Genomic DNA, 22,510 nt, shown 5'->3' with positions numbered 1-22,510 from the left:
CTCAGAAAGAATATCTCCCTAAAAGGCATAGACCGGCTTGGCCTTATTTTTGAGTGTCAATTTCACAATTGCAGTTTCACCTTACAGCATACAGCATAATGTGTAAAGCAGATTACGTACTGGTACCTGTCTGCTATTATATCTGAGTGAGACTGGCAAAGCAGGGAGCTGCTCATTCTGAGCTATGGTACAGGAAAATATCTTGTTAAATTTATGATGAAAATATCTCATTCGGTATTAGAGTAACACAAGTATCTACTTGTAATAGGGTGGTGACTGACAGAGAACATAATGACAGGGCCCTGCAATATTTATATCTGTTATTGTGTTGACATAGTAGGATGTTTTTTTTTTAAAGGGCAGTTTGGTGTGATCACTGTCTAAGATGTAGCAATGTGGGAAAACATCAACATGTACCCACTGATGAAAACATAAACCCTACTGAAATACCAAAGAAAAATATCCTGCCATATGGGTTAGGCCTGTCAAGGGATGTGGAGGCTGTTGTTACATCCCAAGGTATATTAGCTTAATGGCACATTAATTCTAAATGTAGAATTGCTTAAGATCCTGTGGAAATTCCCTGTATGCCTCAGTGCTTGTTAAAATGGCAAACAGTATGGTGCTTTGGGCAATCACAGACCTGTCCTGTGGGGGCCATTGAAAATTGTGTGCATTGACTTGCCATGAATTTGAAGTGATTTATATTCATTGCAATTTTAGATAAATAATTATTTATAATTTAGGATCAGGAGCATAAACCTGACAATATCCTGGATCTGGATTTATCACTTATGCTTGATGTGCTTTATGGTTATTTTAATTGAATTTTGAATGCATGGTAATGCTGTGGAATCTTCAACATTTCCTATTAGCCTGGGCTGTGTGAATGCTGTGGTCCTTAAGGGCCTGAGGTGCTCTCTGCTCTCTAGTCTTGCATTATGCTCAAATTACTGCCCACTTTGCTTATTTATTTATTTTTTTTTGTAATCTTCACTTCTGTGTCAACGAGAAGAGCATGGAAAATGATGCCACGTGCAAGGACCAGCCAACCATGGTGTCCCAGCCCTACTACAGAGTGGACCTTTTCAACAGGCAGATGCGCAACGTCCTCCTGACCTCCCTGCTGGTCACCACTATTGAGAACAAGACTGTGGCGCACATAGGGACCTCTAAGGGGCGTCTGCTGCAGGTACAACACAGGAAAGGAATGAAATCAATGCCAAGAACTTACTCACTCTGTTTTATAATAAGTTCATTACCGAACTCTTAAGCAAAAAGTATGGAACATAAAAAAGTTGAACTGTAATTGTGGGACCACAATATTTAGAGGGAGTTCTTTTTTTACCCAGTGCACACACTAGAATTTAACCATTTTCAGCTCACCATTTCCACTATACTCAACTAACAGGACGTGTACCTAATGTATTTGCAACATATTGCATGGTTCTTGTTAACAAGCTGAAACATCCGACAAGCAGTGCATTGAAATAGAGAGCTGGTTTTATATGTTCAGCAGGAGCAGCAGTGTACACTGCTCACGCAAAATATTTGTGTGTGCTTGGTAGTATAGCCTTACATTCTATACTGGCTTATCACTTATCCCAATGATGCTGTGTCAGTATATTTCTGAAGCTGGGGGCAGAAGTGCCCCGTCATTTCACTTAATTAAGTTCTGGTGCGGTTCTTGTACAGCATGATCTCCAGCAGGCTTTTGGAGATTTGCAGCAAAGCACAGCCATATTACAGACAGTATAGGGTGTGTGCTTGCAAGCCACGGGTAATGGGATCCATCTTTAATGATTGTTTGTTTTTGTTGGCAGCTGGTCCTCAGAAGATCCAGCCCCATCATCTTTGCTAATTACTCCCTGGTGGAGAACCAGAGAGTGTCCTCCATTGCCTCTGTGTACTCAGCAGAATCCTTACTCTTTGTAGTTGGAAACAAGGTAACTCCATTATCTATAACTGTCATAATGAAAACAGTTTAAGCTGGGCAGAATGAAATTTTTGTCCTTTTTCCAACTTTCTCATATTATCTTACTTCATATATGGTGGTTATGGAGGGGTTTTTACCACAGAGCTAACAATATTAATACATCTGGCAGCACATCACGGGCAGAGAGAAATGCATCTCATCAACAAACTAACTCCTTAAATGATGTTTCATTACTTGTTTCTTTCCATGTTTTTTATTCCTATCATTTCAATATCCTTTATATAGTATTTAAGCAGTATTTTAAGTTTTAATGTCAATGGTTTGAAAATGTAGGTAATTTGTATATGTCACATTCAAAGGCATGCAAAATGGTTTCTTCTGTCTTTGAATGCTTTTATCCTTAACTCCATACATTACAATTATAATACAAGGAATAAGAATAGTCATCTTCATCAATATCTTCTAAATCTCTATTATTATAAGATATGGACTATTTTTTTCTATATCATTCATTGTATTGTTACTGGTATTGTAACACTCATGCCTGGCAGTCAGGATGGAATTGTTAGCACTAGTTTGATAAGAGTACATTCTAGTCCTGGGGGGTTTTAATGATGTGGTATGCCTGCTGTACTGCTGAGCAAACAATATGAACAATAATGCAGCCACCATTCAATTCAGTCCAGTTTGATTAAATTTGTAAAATGCGTTTTACATGAACACTGTCACAGATGGTCTACAGGAAAGTGGGGAAAAAAGCACAATACACCTGACACCTGACACCCCCTCACAAAAAAAGAAAAGAAACTAGTGAGGTAAACAAACTCTGCAGTGGGTAGAAAGACTGAACTCAAACAGTGGCAAGAAAAAACTTCCTTGTGGGAAGAAATCTCAGAAGGAGCCCAGCTATGAAAGGGAAAACCATCTTTTGCTGGCCACAACTGTAACAGTACCTTTTCTTGTCTCTAGATGATCCTTGTGCCACAGAAGGGGCCAGGCTGTCGGCATTTCCTGACCTGTACCATGTGCCTGAGAGCTCCCAGGTTCATGGGGTGTGGGTGGTGTGGAGGGGTTTGCTCCTGGGAGGGTGAGTGCGGGGGCCGGTGGAGGAACGAGTCCTGTCCACCCAGCATCACTGAGGTGAGGTCCTTAATCCATGAAGGGAAAGCCCTTCTGCAGTATAGACAATGATTATGGGACTTTTTGTGCTCGATGTTGAATCAAAACTAAATTCATGTTATTTAGTCAAAGTTAAGTACAAATACTGATTGAAACCTGGCCTGAAACTTCGTGTTTTGTTGCCTAATTGTGAAAGTGTGCATTCAAGCTGTAGGAATCTATTTTTCCTAGCTCTCCAGTCCTGTGTGAACTCAGTACTGTCCCTAAGGCCACAATTTGTTTTCTGCAGTCATTTCTTGCTTAAAATCTGCAATTTCCTGTCCACCTGCCTTCCTTCCTCAGTGATATTGTCCTTATTCTTCTCTTATCGTTGGGTGCTCCATGTCATTCAGCCCAACAATGCTCACCATTTTCCTGACTGAATTGTATCTAGTGCTCCGATTACCTGCAGGCCAGATAGTATCTAACACTTTATCAAGCCTGGTCTTGAAAATCCTCAGAGGTTTTGCCTCTACTATGTGACCTGGCAGGCTGTTCCACACATTGACCACTCTCTGCATAAGAAGTCACAGAATTCACAGTCACCCTCTTGTGAATTGATCCTTACATCTAGCTGATGAGTACTACTTCTCAAGCACTTGAATTTAAGTGTATCTTGCTTCTAGTTATTTTTTGGTTTTTCTGCAATGTTGGACAAACAACCTTCAATAATTATTTAATTAACCTTTCAACAGATATTTCTTGGAATACTGTATAATGCACTAACTTAGTCTTCTTAATATTTTAATTCCATACCTGCCCTATCTTTGTTTAAAAGAAAAAGGGTAAGAAGTGGTTTGCAGAGCAGCTGTTATTATCACAGCTAATAATGACCACTGAATATTATCTCTCGATTGGCACAGTTCTTCCCCAAGACAGCGCCCCCTGATGGTCAGACAGAGTTGACCCTGTGTGGTTGGGAATTCCAGTCACCTCTGCGGCCCGTCATCAGTCCCAAAACCCACAAGGTGAGAGTGGGACAGACCACTTGCACTGTGATGCCAGAGAAGAGCAACAGCACACAGTAAGTAACAGCCTGCTATTTGGTTATGAAATTAATATTCCTCATAATAACAATATTCAGGTGTTAATGGTCTTAGCAATTTGCTTATTTCAATAGTGTTAGTTATAAGTTTCTCCCTGTTCTGATAGTACTACCATTGGCCCTGGAATGCTAGCCATGTTTGTTTTGCACATGTAAACATTGCAGCATTAGCAGTATAGCTGTGTGTGCCAAAATTATAAAATTATAAATAACACATTAATAGTATTATTAATCAAAATTAGTATTAGCAAATTAAAGTAAGATTTAAATTTACCTTTACATTTTGGGATGTAGGGGATGTGACTAGATTAAAGATAAGGGGTAAGAAATGGAGGGTATTTGTGTTAAAATACAGACCTTTGTGTTAAATTGTAAGATTTGGGGATTTGGGTTAAATGTATGTTCTGATGTCCCCTAGCTTGGTGTGTGAGATTCACACAGGCGCAAAGGAACTCCTTCAGCCCGTCGATATCGTAGCAGAGGTGCATGAAGGGAAGGTGGAGGGCCGCTACTCCATCGACGGGAAAGCTCAGATTCAGGGCTTCACTTTTGTGGTAATGTCCCCATTTAAGTAGATGTCTATACTGTTACAGACCAATGGTGCAGTGTTCCCTACCCTATACCACAGGATTGTACTGAAATAATGGATAAATAATATTATTTAGTGCAATGTACAGTAGGTCATAACAAAAAGGGCCAGATACCTATATATTCCTGTAGTTAGTTTTTAAAAGGGGAAGTTGCACGGTGGACCCATGGCTAGTGAGTTCTAATGGTCTGTTTTCCCCCTGCTAGGTGCCGGAGATCGTGAAGATCCATCCGGACTATGGGCCCCGGGATGGGGGCACCCTCATCACCATGACTGGGCCTCACCTGAACGCAGGGAAGACCAGGGGAGTCACTCTGGGTGAGGCTACGTGTCTGATCAAAAGGTGAAGGAGCACAGACAGTGCCCACGTGCCTGTGTCCATGTGGATGTCTTATTTATCTTTCTGTCTGTCTGAGCATCTACTGCATTCGGTTTGCAAAGGTTGTTCTGTTAGCAGTGCTTTGATGGAGAATGGAAAACAAACTCTAACAAAGAAAGAATGCAATGATGTTTGTGATCAGCATAGGTACAAGTGTGCTGACAAAAGAATTGATCTGGTGTCAAACCGTGTGCTACAGAGCTGGTCTCTCCATCCACATAGAATCATTAGTTGTGGAAATGATTATTTCTAAAGTGATTAGAACAATGTAATATTTGTGTTTCCCTCTATTTTACATGGGCTGTCTCATGCACCTGAAATTGAAACCCCATGTGATTCAGTCTAATTCTGTTACATTTGTCTGCACTACTGTAACTAGATTGTAACAGAGAACATCCTAGATCATAGATAGTGTGTGCATATAACTTTGTTTTTGCAAAAATGTGTCTCCATATAATTAGGTTGCTAGGTGTAAAGGGCCTATTCAGATTTGAATCTGCAGTCTGTTGATGAACAGTCAAGTCCTATGCCTTGTGCCTTATAGTACATGAATGCTTGGTTCATCCAATTAATTTGTGTTTTAGCTATACTTATCTGCATGAACCCCACATTTATATGAGGGCTTACACACACATACATATGCACACACGCATGCACACACACACACACACACACACACCAATAGTTTGACCAGCATATTATATTGCTGTTCACGCTTCTTTTTCCATTTGCTCTCTAAGAATTACAGCTTAAAGAGTCTCTAGCAAACTTACATTTTTCTACAGCTTAAATATTTGTTCATTTTGCTGTTTTTGCTTGTAGTGTCCAAAAAAGAGAGCTGTTTCAGGTTGACCAGAAAGACTGGTTCAATGTGCCTTTCAACTACTGTATTGTGATTCTAAATATATCTCTCTGTGCCTCCAGTGTTTCAGTCTTGAAGGGAAACATCTCGTCCATTGTCTGCCTGTCTCCACGCGTGTCCGAGGTGAGAGATGTTGTTCTAAGGATGCATATTGATGAACACCGTCTCTCCACCAAGATATTCCACTTCAAAGAGACACCAGAGATCACCGAGGTCCTCCCTGACTGCAGCTTTGACAGGTAAGTGCACATGGCTGAGAAAATGTTTGCTTTATTCAGGAGGTAGTGGTTCAGCAGTACTGGACAGATGAACCACCTTAACCCAAAATGGTTGGGGCTACCATGAGTTATATGAACCAATCATATGGCCAGATTTACTAAGGAAATAGCAGCAATGCCATTCACAATATTGCGGCTCTGTTGCGGTTGTAGACACTGACACATTACCAATTGATTTACCAAGACTGGTTCTGTTTTCGCAGTCAAATACGTCAATTTATCAGAAAATAAATTAGAAGTATTTAGTAAAAATATGTGAAACATATTTTAATCCCATCTCTTTTCTAGAGTGTTGTGCATCAGGGGATGCATTCATTTGTCTCTACCCCATGCAGCCAAAAAAGGAAACTGATTTGATTGCAGAGTTGCAATTAATGCATGCTTTAATAAATTAGATGAAATACTTAATTGAGCTTATGTACACAATCTCCACCCTGTTTTAGCAGGTTTACTCCTGGTATACATACGCATGAACACATTCAATTATGCGTCAAAATGAAAGTCGCAGTGACGTAATCCCTACAAATTACATCCTAAAAGTACTTCCACCCATTACAACCTTTTAGTAAACACAACATAGATATTGCGGCCTTGTAGCAACTGCTTATGCATCCGGAAAGCAGTCAAAATCCTTTAGTAAATCTAGCCCGTAGTGTCTTGCCCTGAGCCAAGTCTTTTGATCGGGCAAAAAAAAAGGTCTGCCCATTTTGTGTTTTACAAGGTCTCACTCTCCCAGTGTAGAACTTAGCCAAGACATGAATGCATTCTTTTCTTTGGAGAAGGACAAGGGAATGTGCAGAGGATTTGTTTGGTGTGAGATGTGCACACTGCTAATGCAGAATAAACATCCTGTTGGGCTTCCCACCTCTGTGCAGTGCTGTTGACTCTGGGTGTGGCAGCCTATTTGATCAACGGTCTTCCTCCGTAATTAGTAGTGTCTATTGGGAAGGCTTGCCATATACTCAGCTGACACTGTTCTGTGTTTCAGGGCCCTCTGGGGCATTCCATGCCCTTGGCTGTAAAGGGCGGGGTGGTGTTATTTGTCTGTATTTGTTGATTAACCATCACACTGAGCATTTCTCTGTCAACTCCAGAGGATCCAAGATCACCATCAGAGGCAGGCATCTGGATTCAGTCTACAGGGCCATCGTCCACTTTAAGCCCAATGAGAACCACCTGAAGCCCGTGCAGAGGGTAAGAGCTACTGAGGGCACTGCCTTTCACTCTTTGATTGGTTCTTAGAGGACCCTGCCAAGTTTGTCTGTTTTCCTGCTTGTTCCAGGAGTGCAATGGTACGGCGAGTCCCACGCACAGGGAGTGCCTGGCCCCTTCATTCCACAGGGATGAGTCTGAGGAAGGGGAGCTCTCCTTTGACATGGACGGAGCTAAGGGGCTCTGGAAGAAGGAGTTTTCATATCACCCGTATGCAGAACCCATTCCTTTCGAAAACGAGGGCCATGTACTGCGGCTGTTCACCGGTCAGGACGAAGTTTCCCTACATGTACGTAAAACTGGGATGTTGCTATTGCAACAACAAGGCATCGTGACTGTTGAAATGTGTCTCGGATGTAGAAGTAAATAATTTAAGGCCTTGATAGAAAAGGTGGAATCTGCAGGGAATTTGGCAATCCTTAGAACAAAACCTATAAAAAAAACCTGTGAGGAACGGCTTGGCACAGCACCCAGCTGTGACAGCACAATCGCCCTGAAATACGCTGAGCAAGGGGGTCACTTTGGTTGTGGTTTGAGCCATTGGTGCCGCTGTGATGCTTTTTAATATTAAATTTTAACAGCACAAGAAGCTGAACCTCGTGAGTTCCTGTATGACCATCACCATGACGATAGGAGGAGTAGACTGTGATGCCAAAGTCCTGGACAATGAAATAACCTGTAGGATTCCCAAAAACCTGACCTTTCCCAGTGAAGGTTTACCTGTGAAGGTGAGGCTTGGTTTTATGGTTACTCATTATATCATCTTATTTAGTGATTTAAAAATCAACATAATCATTTGAAACTGTTTAGCAAATATTTTTACTCCTACTTTTTTTTACTAACTTATTGTGTTTTTCATTGTTGACATCCTCTATACAGTGGGTTTCTCATATATAAGATTAATTAATTAATTATTAATAATAATAATAATAATAATAATAATAATAATAATAATACTAATAATAATAATAATAAGAAGAAGAAGACCAACAACAACCACAATAACAACTATATTATTATTATTATTATTAGTATTATTATTATTAGTAGTAGTAGTAGTACTTTTTCTCGGATGCAAAGACCCTATAGGAATTGAATCACCAACATTGCTGAAGACAGAAAATCAGTAGGGATATGCCAGCATATGCCATGTTTTACACCAGTAGCTTGGGCTTTAGACCAGTATATCTAGAGGTTACCAGGAATGTGATTGAGCAAACCCAGAATTCCAGAGTGATGCAATGTTTATGCAATGATTTCTTTTCTAGACAACATAAACACTGTGATATTGTAAATGATTCGCCCCTGGCTCAACTAGACTAAAAAGCAATGGATGACTGTGTGTGTGGGTGATTGGTTTATACGGGTGTACGTTTATGATTTTCAAGTTCAGACAAACACAAACACACCCACACACACACACACACACACACACACACGCACACACACACGCAGACACACGGACACAGGCACACACACACCTTAACTGCAGTGAGTACATAAACAGGGTCCTGACTGAGTGTCCCCTTCTCCAGATCTCCGTAAATGGACAGGTGCAGGACGTCGGACGGGTGATCATTGTCAGTAACCACTCTATGGTGGGCATCATGCTGGGCATTCTGGGTGCACTGGTGGCTGGTGCAGTACTGGCCTTCATTGTGATGAAGCACTTGAGAAAGAAGAAGAAAGGTGCGGGCAGGGCTATGTTCTTACCTTTGGCTGGTTCAGTGACCTCTCTATAGGCAATGACTTGTGTCGCTGCGAAATGCTGTGTTGCTGAATGGTAGCATCACACGATTTCAATGAAAAGACAATTATCACCTACTCTGTACCAGTGGAAACATTGTCTTGAATGCTGTTCATTTGGTCTATCCAGTCCCAGTGGCTAATTAGTATACCTCCTGTGGAATTTCAGCCTCCTTGGCAGAGAACCGTTTGTCTCATTTTCCTCGTAATCACACTGAAGCTAACAACAATGCGGACATATCTCCTGTGGGTGACTACAGACGAGGTGAGCCCGCCAGTCATTCCGCCAATCACAGCCCAGACAAATCCAGAATATAGACCAAAGCCAGTGGTAATCAGAAATGTAAATGCATGGAAGGCAAGGAGCAAAACAATTACAGAAGTACATTTTCATGAAGAAACTTGTTCTTATTGCTCAATAAAGTTACAAAGGCGGTGGTTGCTAGAGGAATTATTTTTCTGTGCCAGAGAGAGAGAGAGGAGGAAGAGAGGTTTGCTTTGATTGCGATCCAAATGTGATAACTTTATTTATCCATTTGATACAGTACACCTAAACTCATTCTAGTATTTTTTTTCTATTGTCGTAGTAAATAATTTAGTGATTGTACTGTATTGTGTTTTCATTATTTGCTGTTTATGTATTGCCAATGAATCACTTTTTGATAAAATAGAGAGAAATAAAGAATGAAAGAATGACAGATGGACAGAGCTATACAGTGTGGTTTTAAAAAGGTGACCTGACCTTGAGTAACCCCACCTGACCTCACCCCCAGACCTGCCCCTAACTTCTGCCAGGGGGGGTGCAGTGGTGTTCCCCGGCCTGGCCTACGCTGGTAGCCTGGACAGCACTCTGACCCCCCTTATGCCCCCGGAGAAGATCTCCATGTCCAGCTTCCGGCCAGAGCTTCTGGAGGAGGTGAAGGACGTGCTCATCCCTGCAGAGATGCTCAATGTGCATCACCACAAAATCATCGGCAAAGGTGGGGGTCCTAATGCCACCTCTCTCGCACAATACATACATATATAAACACATGCATGTGTGGATTCCACTTGTGGCCATTCTCTAACCCTTTAGAATGAACATCTCTGCATCTCGTGGGCATATTTGCCAGACGATGATTCCTTTTTCAAAGAGTTTACTGTTCTGTTACTGAACCACTGGCCTTTTTTTGCCTACTTAGGTCACTTTGGGACAGTTTATCACGGTTATCTTATGGACCACAATGACAGGGAAATCCACTGCGCGGTCAAATCCTTAAACAGTGAGTAGCTCTTTTAACATGTGCTGATGTAAAGAAAAAGGCATGACATATTGTCTAGAGCACCACATAGGTCTAGTTGAGATGCTGAACTAATATAAACATGTGGACCCAAAATATCTGTCTTTACATGTACTCATCTGCTTCCTGAGGAGAACTGTAGGGCTGTAATGAAGAGAGCCATGTCAGCCCCATAATGGGTGGTGTGCTCACATCCTGTCAATCACTGTGTTTTAGCCAATCAAAAGACTTTTGTCTATAGAGTGAAATGGATGCCAATCCTCCAGTAGTAGGTCCAGATGCAGACAAACAGCCCCTTTTATGTGCTTGTGTCCTGTTTTCAGGGATCACAGATGTGGAGGAGGTGGAGCAGTTTCTGAAAGAGGGCATCTTGATGAAGGGTTTCCACCACACTAATGTACTGTCCCTACTGGGGATACTGCTGCCCCAGGAAGGGCTCCCTCTAGTGGTGCTGCCCTACATGAAGCATGGGGACCTGCGTCACTTCATCCGCTGTGAGAATAGGGTGAGCAGTTTCTCAAAACATTTGATAAAGAATTAATTTAATATGGATTTTTCGGTCCTGTATGTTTTGTAGCTCAGATAATTTTTTTTTTTTTCATCCTGTCTCTGTTACACAGACTGGTGTAGCAGATGTAATTCAGGTAGTTTGCTAGTAAGCACTATCAAGTGCAGTAAAAATGAAGGCCTTATAGCAGGTTACCGTGACAACACTCTCTGGCGACATAAATAAGTACGTCACCCCCTCTTAGCTAGGGGCGATTTCACCTTTAGCTGACGGGTAACACGTTCATCTTTGGAGTGAGGTTCCCGGTATCAAATCTCACCTCGGGTGGTTCTCTAACTCGTTACGTTGGTGCTGTGACCCTGATCAGAATCATAAAAAACGTGGTTGCTGCAGAGTCAAAGGGGGGCTGAGTGCAGCGAGTGTAGCTCAGTTTGTTTGGTAGTAAGCACCGTGGGGTGCAGTGAAGCGAAGGCCTTTCAGTAGGTTACCGTGGCAGCAATCTCTGGCAACGTAGCCCTTTCATAATAATGACGTTATCCTTATCTTGGGCAAATTAATTTCGCTTTTAGCTGACTGGTAATGTGCTTGCCTTCAATCAGTTATAGTTTATCTGATTTTGTACCATATGACTATATATATTGTACACTGGCCAGGCTCTATTCTCATTTTAATTATTAGACATAGTGAGAGAGACTTCAGAGCAATCCACTGGGTCATGTGATAAGTTGATGGCAGAATGTGTCCAATTATGGATTTTTTTTAGCACCAACACAGCAGTGCTGATCCATTTCAGTTATACATACATATCACCTGGTTCCTGTCATCAGTGTTAATTTATTCTTATCTTCTTTTTATTGGTACAAATGAATCTATGTAACTTACTGTGTGACCTCATATGCCAGAATCCCACAGTGAAGGACCTGATTGGCTTCGGGCTTCAGGTGGCCAAGGGAATGGAGTACTTGGCGCAGAAGAAGTTTGTGCACAGAGACCTGGCAGCACGTAACTGCATGTGAGTCAGTCCCATGTACCTCTGTCCATGGAGCACAGAGAGCAGGTGCTGCTTCTGCTTTATTTCTCGAAAGGAATGTCTCCTCACAGTCCGTCTGTACAGCCCCTGCTTCCACACACAACCACAGAACCACTGGCACAGCCAGGTGCCACAGCCCACCGGAGATGACGGGGTTTGGAAAACGCGTGCTGTGTTTTCTGACAGGGACTTAATGTGACTTGACTGTGAAATTGTTTTTTGGGTGCTGGGAGCTTCGGTAATGAGCATTATCCTCTGTGGATGACTGCTTTGGCAGGCTGGATGAGTCATACACGGTGAAAGTGGCAGACTTTGGCATGGCGCGGGACGTCTTTGACAAGGAGTACTACAGCGTGCAGGACCACAGGAAGGCCAAGCTGCCCGTCAAATGGATGGCCATCGAGAGCCTGCAGACGCAAAAGTTCACCACCAAGTCTGATGTGGTGAGTGTTTGAATAGACAGGAATAACCAACTCCTTCATTTTGATGCGCTTGAAATCATATGGACTCATAATGCTGTCCAATCAGAAAAGTACATGCCATATATATTTGTATATTTCATTTGGGGGGCCTGTCATCAGTTGCTAGAGTAGGCCTTTGGATTTAAACATGTTGCATATACTGCAGGCCACTTATGCTGCTAGAATTTCACTTGGGCGTCTGATATGTTTGTGTAACTTGTACCTTGTACCTTGCCTACATTTCCAGAATGTAGCTACTGCTCCACATTGTTGACATAGTCAGGTGGATTGTGACCGTACATCAAGGAGCGCACTCAAAAGTTGTAACATTTTGTAGTGCTATGAATTATTTACTCACAAATATCCAATTGTAACACCCTTCATGGATAGTTCTCTTTAGTTTTGCATGCTTGCCAAATGGCAAAGATGTTTGTCCCAGCATATCACCAACTCAGCGGTAGTTGCCAACCATATGTAATCATATGTAATCACCAGTTTTGGATGATCAGACCCCCGCAGCATGTTTGGCATTACTTAACAAGTTTTGCAGCAGCAGTGCATATTTTTCAGCAATAGGGGGAATTCATTTGTTTGGCCAGTTTCACACACACGCACACACGCACACACACACACACACACACACACACACACACACACACACTCAGTATACTGTATATAAACATGTTAAGAAGATTTCCCCTATGTTTGTAGTGATTATATAGCTTCTACCCATATGATATTTCCATTAGTGTCTTGCTGGAGAATATTTTGCAACCTAAAAGTCAGTTCAGCACCATTTAAATTTTCTACATTTTGTGTATTTAATTTGAACCATGTGCCAGAATTCAGCCAGTAGGAATGGTCTGTGTCCTGAGTCGCGTTTAACTGCCTGATGCTGTTGATTGCCCTTCTGTAGTGGTCCTTTGGGGTCCTAATGTGGGAGATGCTGACCAGAGGAGCCAGTCCCTACCCAGAAGTCGACCCCTATGACGTCACTCATTACCTAATGAAGGGCCGAAGACTCCCACAGCCACAATACTGCCCAGATCCTCTGTAAGACTTCCTAACTGACTTTTTTTCTACCAGTGATATTTGCATACATTTAAAATGCTGTCGGCTCTGTTCGTAGACAATGTAAAACCCAGAAAATACATGGATAGACATAGAGCACCATGTATTTTTATGGTTGAGTTTGAGTGTAACTGTGTCCCACCACTGTTACTCACCACATGTGACCTCTGGTCATAACAAATTGAGGCTTGAATTTGCTACTATAGAGCCCAGCTTCCTCTCTTGGTTGGTGCCTTTACAGATTGTCCTACTCTGGTTTTCCCTTTTTTGAACCTCTGCCTTTTTATTAATTAAATATTCCTGCTGTCTGTCTTCTGATTTTCCCATTCCCAAACCTATACTTAAGAGTATGAGTGGGTGGTTTATGGGGTAGAAAATTTAAGAGGCCACATAAAGCTCCTTACAGTTGTGTGTGTTAGTGATAACGGTATTTTGCACTGATGGAAATCCTGTTGTAAATTTCACCTGTCCAAAAGGCAGTGAACAATCACATCTCACAGTTGTGCTCATTTGCACTATGAATGAGCCTCTCTGTGGGACCATAATCTCTATAAAGCATGAAAGGGTTAGTGGATTGCACTGCTTTAGTGTGTGTCCAACACAGGTTTTTCAGGCCATCCGTTGGCACTGCACTGCAGGAGTTAATGAGCACCCTGGAAGCTAGAAAACTGTAACTACATTAACGCTGCAGTCAGGAACACACCAAAAAGACAGCACGCCCTGCTCTGTGTCTACAAATGGACATTACTGATAAACCCTAGGGTCTTACATGGCCTCGCTTAAGTGTCCTTAGAGCGAAAGTCAACACATTGGAAATTTGTGATAACAGGAAGTGTTTGGTGATGGATTAGTGTAGAAGGGCATAATGAGAAATTTTAATGCTAAACCCAGTTCATGGCAACCATGGCCAATCCACAGCTTTTGCTTTAGTATAAATTTGTCCTTTAGTAAATGGACTTGGTTAGCTGGCATATTTGCATAGTGCATTATACATTGTTTATACTATTATAAAGTCACGTCTTGACTTTTCTTTCTGAATTTTCTGATCTATTCTGCTGGATGATCACTGGAGTTGTAGGGCACCATGCAGAAAGGCTACCAATGTTTTTTTTTTGTTTTTTTTCAATTAGTAGCATTAATGTTATCTTGAGCCTGGCTGGTGTTGGTGAAAGCAGTAGGCGGTGTGATTGGATGATGATGGTTATTCTGGCTGTGCAGATATGCTGTTATGCTCCAGTGCTGGGACCCTGAGCCAGAGCTGAGGCCCTCTTTCGCCACGCTGGTCTCGGAGGTCCTGTCCATTCTGTCCAACCTGGAGGGGGAACACTACATCAGCCTCAAGGTCACCTACGTCAACCTGGACCAACCCCGCCCTTACCCTGCCCTCACAGAGTCCGCAGACGAGTATGACTCCTCCGACCCATGCGACTATGACTCAGACACTGTCTAAAAGGTCAACTGATCAACACCCCAGGGTCAACCTATCTAACACAGCATGGTCATCATTAAAGGTGGTGCAAAGCCTCCTGTCTCCTGAATAAAGGGGTTTAAAACAGATAGGGAAACCTATGGTTATGTCAGGCTATAGCCAGGCTGTCTGTAATGTTAGTAGAAGAAACTACATGGAGGGGCTTCCCCGGCACAGAAGGAATGAGTCTGTCTGCTAGTTCATTCCTTGGTAGGACTCAACTGGCAAATGTGCCAAAGCACTATTTAAACCTGTTGTTCTCTCGTAATTGTGTGTAAATAGTATAGGCCAAAGGTATTAGCCATCTGTGGTTTTAAAAAGAAGAAAAAAAGAAAACTTAATGTAGAGAAGAATTCAGTTGATTTGTGCACATTTATTGAATAACAAACACAAACATATTTTTTATTATTTCTGTCTACAATAGCACAAAAAGATGAGTTTTACTTAAAAAATAATCTTAGATATGACTCTCCTTTGGCTTTACTTACACAAATGATTGGACAGACTTCAAGTAATTTGCCAAAGGAGGCTATTTTGAGGAAAGTCATGCCTAAGATTATTTTTAAAGCAAAACTCATCTTTTTGCATTATTATAGGTAGAAACTGAAAATAAATGCGTATACTTTGGTTTTTTATTTAATAAATGAGCATATACTAACAGAATACTTTTCTGCTCAAAGTCATTTAAAGACCACTGGTGGCCTAATATTTGTGGCCTGTATTGCATATATATATATATATATATATATATATATATATATATATATATATATATATATATAGCAGTCTATTGTAAATGTGGTTGTATCAATGTGTGAACTTTCATGATGTGTGTGTGTGTGTGTGTATGTATGTATGTGTGTAGTTAAATATTTTGATTGTATATTTTGAATCAAGGAATGGAATGCTAAAAGAATGGACTTTTTATTTAAAAAATATGAAAACTATATTTGTGGCACCTCGCTATGTCCCTGCTGTTCTTGCAAAAGAAGTGTTTGAATGAGTTGACCTTCTTTATTTTTTATTTTTTTCTTATTTATTTGGTCGCTTATTGTGGCATGTGGCTGAAGGATTATGTGGTAAACCAACAGAAACTCCTCACTCACACATTCTCAGCTCATTTTATGGGTTCAGTGATGTGCTATTATTGCTGTGCTTACATGTGGCTAGGAACCAGCAGCCTTCTGAGCAAGACCGGGCAAAGTGTATAAGACTCTGAGAACACTGTGTGACACCTGAAAGGATAGTCAAATGTTAGGTTCAGAATAAAAGTGTTAGCTCATTGACTTGCTCTGGTTAATCATGTAAGCATTTTCTTTTGCCAAGCTGGGTACAAATATAAACATGGCTGTCCACACCCAAGCACATATACAGGTGCACACAAACACATATGGACCTGTGCATAAATGGAGTTACATGCGTAAGACTGTAGTAATTCAAGGATCAGCTAAATAAAAGCAATTTTAATATTGTCAGTTTTTGAGTCATTGTCATAAATGATATAATTCTGTGCCTGCTTCTCTTGCATTTAGTGGTACATCCCTTGCTCCCTTTCCCCACCAGAGGTCAGTATATTCCCCAGTTTATCCCCAGAGCCGATACCTAAACACCACGCTGTTAGAGTCCACTCAGAGTTGTGAAACTCAGAGCGCAAACTCTTAATATATTCAACATACTACTCTGTAGTTCCAAAGATGTTCAACAATTAAAAATATAAGGGTTGGAGAATTAACCTCTAATGGTACTCATAACTTACTGTAAGAGCAAGAATCAGGACCTCTTTGTGTCCTACTCATCAAGACCTTACTCCATCAAATAAATATTTACCGTAAGTATTTTCTTAAATACTAAAATCAAAAAGATGTAATGAAAGACTCTGAAAAAAACGTTATCAGTTTGCTGGAAAAAAAAAAAACTAAAACAATAACAAGAAGTGATCTTGGCTAAGAATAGTCTTGGCATGCAGACTAAAAAAACATATATAATATAAATATACACATAATCTAAACTCAAACCTTTCAAACATTAACTGCATCCCAGTTCTGAAGAGTATCAGGCATTTGTGGTGTGCTTAACCCCAGGAGAGAATGACAGAGCTTAACGTCTCATGCGACAAAGATACAGGCCTTGTGTTCTACCATGCTGTAAGATTCCATTCTAGTCACACACCCTCTCATCCTAACAGTATAGCCTCAGGGTCCAGTTCCGGCTCTTGGCTACTGTACGGCTTTTCTGAGAAATGTCACAATATATTGCACATGCTTTTCATAGCAATGCACAAAGATCAAATCTAATTTATATTTTAAAAAGATGAAATGTAGAAGATCTTACACGATGTGTTCTGCTTTTACTAGAAGATATGGGCTTTGAGCCCAGCTCCTTATGGTTAGGGTTAAGTGTATGGATAGAAGAAATGCCGTACACTGCTCTTTTTTAGGCATTTGAGTTAACTACCCACTCAAATTCATTTTCTAAAAATCCACTTCAAAATAAAATGGGATTTGCCAGCTCTGTGCCGTGTGAATAATCACAGAGATGGCTTGTATTTCCTCCCGTGATAAAGGCGGGCCTCTGCTCTGCTTGTGTTGCATGCGATTGCAGCGCTCGTCGTTGTTTTGGAGGTTTTTTTTTTTCTGCAATGCATAGCATGGTAAAAATGCTAAATTTAATCATAAGATGAGAAGACTTTGTTCGTTGATGTTATGTATACAATACAAAATTATTTATGCAAAGCCATACACGTTCAGTGAAATATCTAATGACATGGAAATCTCAGTTTGCCATTTGGTCCATCATTATTTGTGAGACATATCACATAATTACAGTGTAGGTTTGTAGCACATAACCATGACCGAACCATAAATCTGACTTTCACCTGCATTATTTCCATTTAGTTGGCTGCCATTCTTGTGGTCTCAATCTCACTATTAAACTTATATTAGCCAAACAATTAATCTATCTTTGTATTACAGAAACATACAGTACAGTAGTGCTGAACATCAGGTATTCCAGATGGAGGCCAGAGCTTAGTGATGATGCACACACCTCCATTTCCCCCACTGTAGTTGCAGTCACGCTCAGGGGTAGCTTGTAGGGTAATCAGGCTTTATGTGTAAAATCACTATTAGGAGTTTGCTATGGGGAAGAATTCAGGATCCAGGTTTGCTGAGCTGAAAGTTCTAAGTACTGTCAAACTGGCCCGTCAGTCTGTGGGATACCTGACAGAGTGCCGTAAGGCCTCTGCACTGTACAGAGAAGAGAGTGAGCGAGGCTTCTCTTCTTTATCTGGGAGAACATTTTTGACTCTGGAGATGTACTGTGCATTATTTATAAATACACTATAAATATTTTACAGGTATCCAAAAAAGAAAGAGGCAGGGGTAGAGAGTAGAGAGTTTTTTTTTTTTTTTGGCTCTCTCCTGGCAAGAGGAAAGAGATTCATGCTGACTGAGCTGCATTGGAGGAGGGTCTCTAAGGCACAGTTTGAAATAGAGTAATATTAAAAGCTATTGATTAAACAGCATCATGCCTGAATGATTGTGCTTATGTCATGTGGGAGCAGCATTACAGAAAAAATGGGGGATCATAAATTGCAGAAGCTGGTGAGACAGAAGGCTTAATGGTTGATGAACTACGAATGGGCAGCTCCTGTGAAAAGAAGCTGAAGATGAAGTTTGATGTTGTGCCAAAGTGCATTAAAAACACTTTGTCTTATAAATATTAATGCAAGACTAAAATTATATTTATTTATCCCAATATTGTTGTTTATTTATGGAAATACACATATCTGAATGCAAATCTGCAACCTTATCACAATTCAGTGTGATTCAGTCTGACCCAATGCGCCGGGATCCGTGACAAATGCACTGTAGCCAACTTGGTGACTTTGTCACTTGATTTAATGACTTTTCACTTCAGCAACTTTATTTCAAAAAAAGAACCTAGCAACAATTCTAGCAACATATATAAAATAATACAGCCATAATATATAAAATGAAATTAGATATTCTATTCAAAGCAGTTAACATGTTTTCATATGTAAATGAATGTGTGATCACATCATAACATGCAAATTAATATATGATGTCTTTTAGCAACTTCTAGTGACTTTTAGATGTGCTAGCTACAAAAAACCAAAATCAATTCCAAGATTTTAGTGTGAAAAGGACACAGCCAAGGCATTTCCATTTCCAAGCAGGAAAATAAATAAATAAATAAATAAATCATTTCATCTCTCAAAAAAAAAAAGCCAGATTTAGCATCTTTTCAATCATAACTCTCCCCCAGAGATGACATGTTCTCCCATAGCAACATAGACATACACTCGCACTGAAGGCTGAACCTGTCCCTCTGGATTATGCCTGTGCTAATTTCTACTGGAAAGCTCATCTTGTAAACACAGGACCATCAGTGCTCACTGCCTGAGTGCCAAGGCAATTAGTGGCCCTGAACCAGAGCCGTGAGAGAGGACTGCAGCTGGCCCGAATGAAGGGCAGAGCGGAACATCGGTCTTTCAAGGGTTTACAGCAGAAGTGGAAAGTCCAAGGCTCAGAAAGTAAAAACCCTGCCGTGTGTTTCTCTTACCCATGAACTCAGTCAGCTGATTTCACTGATTACTGTGGTTCTACTTCCTGGTTGACAAATTGTGCAAATCCAGGTGATTGGGACAAAATACTGGAGAGGACTTTATTACTTTATGAACCTGGATTTTACACCTCTATTTTTTAGACTGTTTTTTAGACACTTAGCCCCTTCAGGCTGTGATTTGGCAGAAAGTTCTCTGGGGGATGTTTCAGTGAGTCAGTACTAACAGTTGCCAAGATATTGGACTCCCTGAGCAACCTGAGTTCAAATATTTCAAACATCACAGAATCATTTTAACTGAATCAAGGCTGAATGCAGAGCATATGGTCTTACTGATAAATAATCACTTGTTTATTCAAGCAAAGATACCACACTATTAGTTATTGAAGGACTACTAAAGTTCTGTAAAGTGCCGTACATTTTTAAAGGCATTGCAAACACCAAATCCCGCATATCCCTTTATTACTATGATAGAAATGACATTTTATGCTAATTTACATGTGTTTGTATTGCATTTTTCTATTGTTTGCACTGTGTGAGAACACACCTATTGCTGACAATATGCAACACCTGCCCATTGGTTATTCTGGTTTTCAATGACCCTCATGAGGCATGTGATAAGCGGTGCAGAGTCAGTTAGTGGCTCCTAAGTGACAGAAACATACCGCACATTAAGATTTAGCTGGTCATTGCATTTTAAGGATCAGAACAGCATGGTTAGTTACCACTGTGTTATGATGTAAATTTAAGGAACACAGAAATACAGATGGAAGATGTTGCTGAATTGCTAAAAGCAGTCGTGTCATTTTGTGTGTGTGTGTGTGTGTGTGTGTGTGCACGGGCATGTGCATGTGCGTGTGTGTGTACCATTTTCCATGTAATGGGTCTCTCTGATGTACAGGTAGATCTCTTTTCAGAGTTAGGAAACATTTTCAAAGTTGAAGTTATACAAGGTTCTTATTTGTAAATAATGTTTCATGAATTGGAAAATTAACTTGCTTAATCGGTTGTTGAGTCATTTAAGTCCTTGATCATTACACTTTACTGGAAATACTTGCAGTTTATGCTCCAAGTAAATGTTTTTAATACAAGTCTGCGCTACTGATGTATTTCATAATATGACAATTATTTGATTTCAACAAGTTATTTTCTTTTGTATAAGTTATTAGTGATTTTTTTTTTTGTTCACTTGGTATGTTTTTTATTTCTGTCTGAATGGGCCCTATGCCTCTCTTTGTGCCAGAGGGAAACATCAGTATTCTGCTGGGCTCTGGTAGTAAAATTGTTTTTATCCACAATTTTAATTCCCCAGTTTGAACTGCCCAGTAATAATTATAGGCCCTTTCCCTCACTGCTATATCATAAGTTTGGTACACCACATGCTAGCATGTACACAGAGTTTTTGGCACTGCTTCTCTGCAGGGTTACAATGGTGAACAAAGCAATAAATTGCCAGTTTGGTAGTCTTTGAGCTGTTATTTAGTATCTGCTGGAATCCGACTTCATGCAGTTTAGCTGAAATAGCATCAGGTTTGCTCAGTCGTGTGCAAGGTACAGCTAAATTAGTGCTCATGGAGGTAGGTAGACGTGGATCAAGCATTACCCCTATCATTGAGCAGTGGGAAGGCGCACACAGCCCACAGACAAGAGCCCCACCACACTTCTTATAGGAAGGAATGAATTGTGTTGTCACGTAAATATGTGCATTTGTGTGGGTAATTGCTAGGGCTAAATCCCAGAATGTGTAGTCATTACAACATCCTCTGAACCACATGCAGCCAGCTGCCTGCTGTAATTCACCCTGCAATGCCCCAGCCTAGCTGGGCAGGCACTTTGCTGCAGGAATGTACAATTTAAGCAGGCAGACAGCGAGGGGTCTGATGGGCCAGGGGAGTATATATAGCAGAACAAGCCTGAGAGTATGCTTCCAACTGATACCCTCATTTGCTGCAATGCTACAGCTTGGCTAATGATGCATCTGTCAGTGGGGCCCCCTGTATGCGAGGTCAGGATGTGATTCTGGCCCATGGAAAAGCCACTCAGGAGCCGCCTGCTGGACTTTATTCCCTCGCTGTTCTTACTGTAAGTCATCTTTAATGAGACTTGGCTCTTATGGCCTCCTGAATATTACATGAAGCTATTAATGCAGGAGATGCTAATCACGAAGATCAATCTAAATAAATATTTTGTTTCCAGTATTAAAAAAGGTAATAACTGGTTATGCATTTTACATGATGGTGAGGACACTGGGACATATATTTCCAGTTGCATTTATCAGCCAAAAATAAGTTTTGCTATGTTCATTTAATTCAATTCCTACCACACACACACACATACACACACACACACAGAGTCATGCACACAGCTGGCTTTTTGTAAGTCAAGAAAAGAGTGCCTGCTAAATGCCAAAATGCAATGTAACGCTTTCTCTGATAGAAAACGTGTGGACAAAAATAGAAAGAGGTGCAAGGTGGGGGAAGGAGAGGGGATATGTGTTTTGCCAATGAGTGACTGACCAATTCAAAATTCATTACTCAGAACTAACAATGTTTTTTGAAAGGACTGCACAGGTTAAATTAGCTTGCCACTCAAGAGAAGTTTCCATTCTGTTCTGCTAAGCCTTGACACACATGTTTGATTCATTGCATGTGCTTGTGAACTGAACATGCATTGCTGATGTGGAGTTATCTCATGTCTTATGTCCCATACCAGAGAACATAACAATTCCTGTGGTCACTTATAGATGCCATAGCTGACAAACACTGCTCAAGATGAGAATGTTTCTCAGCCAATTTTCTTGGCTGGATTTACAAGTGTCATGGGGAAATGAGATCCAGGCCCAATGCCTGATGAAGATTTACATCTACAGGACATCATTACATCCATCAGTCTTCACCTCATTT

General features: G+C 40.8%; 1 protein-coding gene across 1 annotated transcript in view; it reads left to right on the top strand.

Moving 5' to 3' along the window:
- Nucleotides 1–16,498, top strand: part of mst1rb (macrophage stimulating 1 receptor b) — a 28,355-nt gene extending 11,857 nt beyond the window's left edge. Inside the window, exons 3-21 of the mRNA XM_035386728.1 lie at nucleotides 1,016–1,192; nucleotides 1,824–1,946; nucleotides 2,906–3,076; nucleotides 3,958–4,118; nucleotides 4,558–4,693; nucleotides 4,935–5,071; nucleotides 6,032–6,208; nucleotides 7,342–7,441; nucleotides 7,530–7,748; nucleotides 8,041–8,187; nucleotides 8,995–9,148; nucleotides 9,375–9,470; nucleotides 9,979–10,185; nucleotides 10,387–10,467; nucleotides 10,809–10,990; nucleotides 11,896–12,005; nucleotides 12,301–12,466; nucleotides 13,401–13,537; nucleotides 14,774–16,498. Of these exons, the coding sequence (XP_035242619.1) occupies nucleotides 1,016–1,192; nucleotides 1,824–1,946; nucleotides 2,906–3,076; nucleotides 3,958–4,118; nucleotides 4,558–4,693; nucleotides 4,935–5,071; nucleotides 6,032–6,208; nucleotides 7,342–7,441; nucleotides 7,530–7,748; nucleotides 8,041–8,187; nucleotides 8,995–9,148; nucleotides 9,375–9,470; nucleotides 9,979–10,185; nucleotides 10,387–10,467; nucleotides 10,809–10,990; nucleotides 11,896–12,005; nucleotides 12,301–12,466; nucleotides 13,401–13,537; nucleotides 14,774–15,005 (2,913 nt within the window). The 3' untranslated portion in view covers nucleotides 15,006–16,498. The remainder of the gene's footprint in view (nucleotides 1–1,015; nucleotides 1,193–1,823; nucleotides 1,947–2,905; nucleotides 3,077–3,957; nucleotides 4,119–4,557; nucleotides 4,694–4,934; nucleotides 5,072–6,031; nucleotides 6,209–7,341; nucleotides 7,442–7,529; nucleotides 7,749–8,040; nucleotides 8,188–8,994; nucleotides 9,149–9,374; nucleotides 9,471–9,978; nucleotides 10,186–10,386; nucleotides 10,468–10,808; nucleotides 10,991–11,895; nucleotides 12,006–12,300; nucleotides 12,467–13,400; nucleotides 13,538–14,773) is intronic.
- The last annotated feature ends 6,012 nt before the right edge of the window (nucleotides 16,499–22,510 follow it).

Source organism: Anguilla anguilla, chromosome 13 (genome assembly GCF_013347855.1).
Source record: "Anguilla anguilla isolate fAngAng1 chromosome 13, fAngAng1.pri, whole genome shotgun sequence".
Taxonomy (NCBI): Eukaryota; Metazoa; Chordata; class Actinopteri; order Anguilliformes; family Anguillidae; genus Anguilla; species Anguilla anguilla.
This window is presented reverse-complemented; position numbering and strand designations above follow the sequence as displayed.